The sequence below is a fragment of the Peromyscus leucopus genome, chromosome 4 (assembly GCF_004664715.2).
Source record: "Peromyscus leucopus breed LL Stock chromosome 4, UCI_PerLeu_2.1, whole genome shotgun sequence".
NCBI lineage: Eukaryota > Metazoa > Chordata > Mammalia > Rodentia > Cricetidae > Peromyscus > Peromyscus leucopus.
The window spans coordinates 64,790,516-64,792,758 of NC_051066.1; the positions used below are offsets into that span (position 1 = coordinate 64,790,516).

The 2,243-nt window shown below is 36.2% G+C and overlaps 1 protein-coding gene across 1 annotated transcript; it reads right to left on the minus strand.

Annotated features, from left to right (window-relative positions):
• Nucleotides 1–544: 544 nt before the first annotated feature.
• LOC114683693 (olfactory receptor 4C15-like) lies at nucleotides 545–1,480 on the minus strand. Its single transcript, XM_028858005.1, has one exon. It carries the CDS (start codon nucleotides 1,478–1,480, stop codon nucleotides 545–547), a length of 936 nt encoding a protein of 311 aa, XP_028713838.1.
• Between the last annotated feature and the right edge of the window lie 763 nt (nucleotides 1,481–2,243).

The following is a 2,243-nucleotide window of genomic DNA, read 5'->3' on the forward strand; positions in this document are numbered from 1 at the left end:
AATGTGAATCATCAGACACTAACAATTTCTTTATCCCTGACTTACTGTGAGTAGGCATTGTTGGAATGTTGCATTTTGTAGGGCAGAGCCTACCAGGAAGTGCCAGAAAATTAGATGATATAGGAGCAGCCTGCTTATGGGAGTTCTGGAAGGAGCTGGTAAAAATGGAAGACTTTGAGGAGACCTATGAAAATCCAGGAGGCCTATGGGATAAAGCAGAACTATACTTTCCCAGTGGTTCAGAGAATGAAGGGTATAGAATATATATGGAGACAGCAGTGATTGACTGATGGGCAAGTGAGAAAGCTTCCCAGAGAATCCAGGTTTAAGGGATGGAAAGATTAGGCCTAGCTGATGGTGGGGAAAACAGTGTCTTAAGTAACCTAGATGCATGGACTTTTAAGTTGGTGCTGATATTAAAATTGAATCAGAAATTCACATCAAGATGGAAAGGCACATCAAGATCCAAACTCAGGTCCTCATGAACACACACCAAGTTCTATAACAAATTGAGCCATATCCCTATCCTTATAAATTAAATGATTTAATGATTACCAGAAAAATTAAACAATCTTCTCCACATTTTCCTGATGGAATTCTTCATTTCTTTATTCCTGAAAGTGTAAACTATAGGATTCAGTAATGGTGTCAGGACTTCAGAAAATATTAACACATTCTTTTCAAAAGATAATGCAGAAGTATTTCGTGCATATATTAATATGCATGGGACAAAGAACAAAAGCACAACAGTAATGTGGGATCCACAGGTAGAGAGAGCTTTATGCCGCCCTTCAGAGCTGTGAGATCTCAGAGAGAACAAGATTACACCATAAGAAACAAGCAATAAAGAAAAAATGATGATGCAGATAGATCCACTGTTGGCAAACACCAAAATGACAAAAATATGTGTGTCAGTGCAGGCAAGCTTTAGTAATGGGAACAAGTCACATATAATATGATCCATGATATTGGGTCCACAGAAGGGTAACTGCAAAGTGAAGATCATTTGTATGATAGAATGCAAGAAGCCACCTGCCCAGGCTACTCCCACCAGAATGCCACACACCCTCCTGTTCATGATGGAAGAATAGTGAAGGGGCTTACAAATGGCCACATAGCGGTCATAGGCCATGGCTGACAGGACAATCACTTCTGCCCCAGCGAAGAAGTGACTAACAAAGAGTTGTGTCATGCAACATTCAAAGGAGATGCTCTTCCTCTCAAAGAAGAAGTCTATTATCATCTTGGGTGTGATTACAGAAGAAATACATGCATCTAGGAAAGATAGAAAAGACAAAAAGAAGTACATGGGGATACCAAAGAGTGTGGGACTGCAAACAATTGTTACCACAATTATCATGTTGCCCCCAATAGTTGCAAGGTAAATGAACAAAAATAAAACAAATAATACTTTCTCAACTTTTGGGTTCTGTGAAAGTCCCAGGAGTATGAACTCAGTGACAAAGCTTTGGTTTAGCATGATCCTTGAGAAAAAGTACAAAGTAAATGCGTTCATATAAACCTGAAATTATGAAAATTTTTTCTTCATATATTTTTAATATTATCATCAACAAATGAAATAATGCAAAAATGCTCAATACTCAACTTTCTTGTGAAGAGTATGTGGCAGGAGATAATATTGCTATTTTATTTTTGCAAAAGATATTAAGATCAAACAAAAAATATTATTTATTTTGAGATTTTGGAGACACAGGTGACAGCACACATGACCACTTAAAAGACTGAAGAGGATGATGGTTGGGATATTTTATCTCAATGATAACTTCAGAGTACTGATTGGTTTTCCACAGTCTACTTCTCTATACAGTTGTTAAAGAATCTATTACTTTGTTTTGTATGAGTAAGGAATCTTGATAAGGCCAAAGGGTAGATGAAGGAATAGAAGCCAATGGACCAATGACCTACAAATGAAAGTTAGTGACAGTCACAGAGATGAAAAAAGAGAAACAACTTGTTGAATATAATTTCTAGTCTCGAGACTAAAATATTTACCAATTATGTATACATTGACAGTTTGGTTGAGTAAAGGTACAACATATGGATTGAAATTCATATGAATTTACTATAAAACATGTTAATAAACAACTTACCTTCATATCTCCAAATATTAAGAGGAGGCTCATGTTGGAAATGTCTAAATAAGACTCACATTAACATGTCCTTAAAAGGCTATATGTAATTCATCCACTTGAAAGCACTTTCCAATAGAAAACTCTTTCATA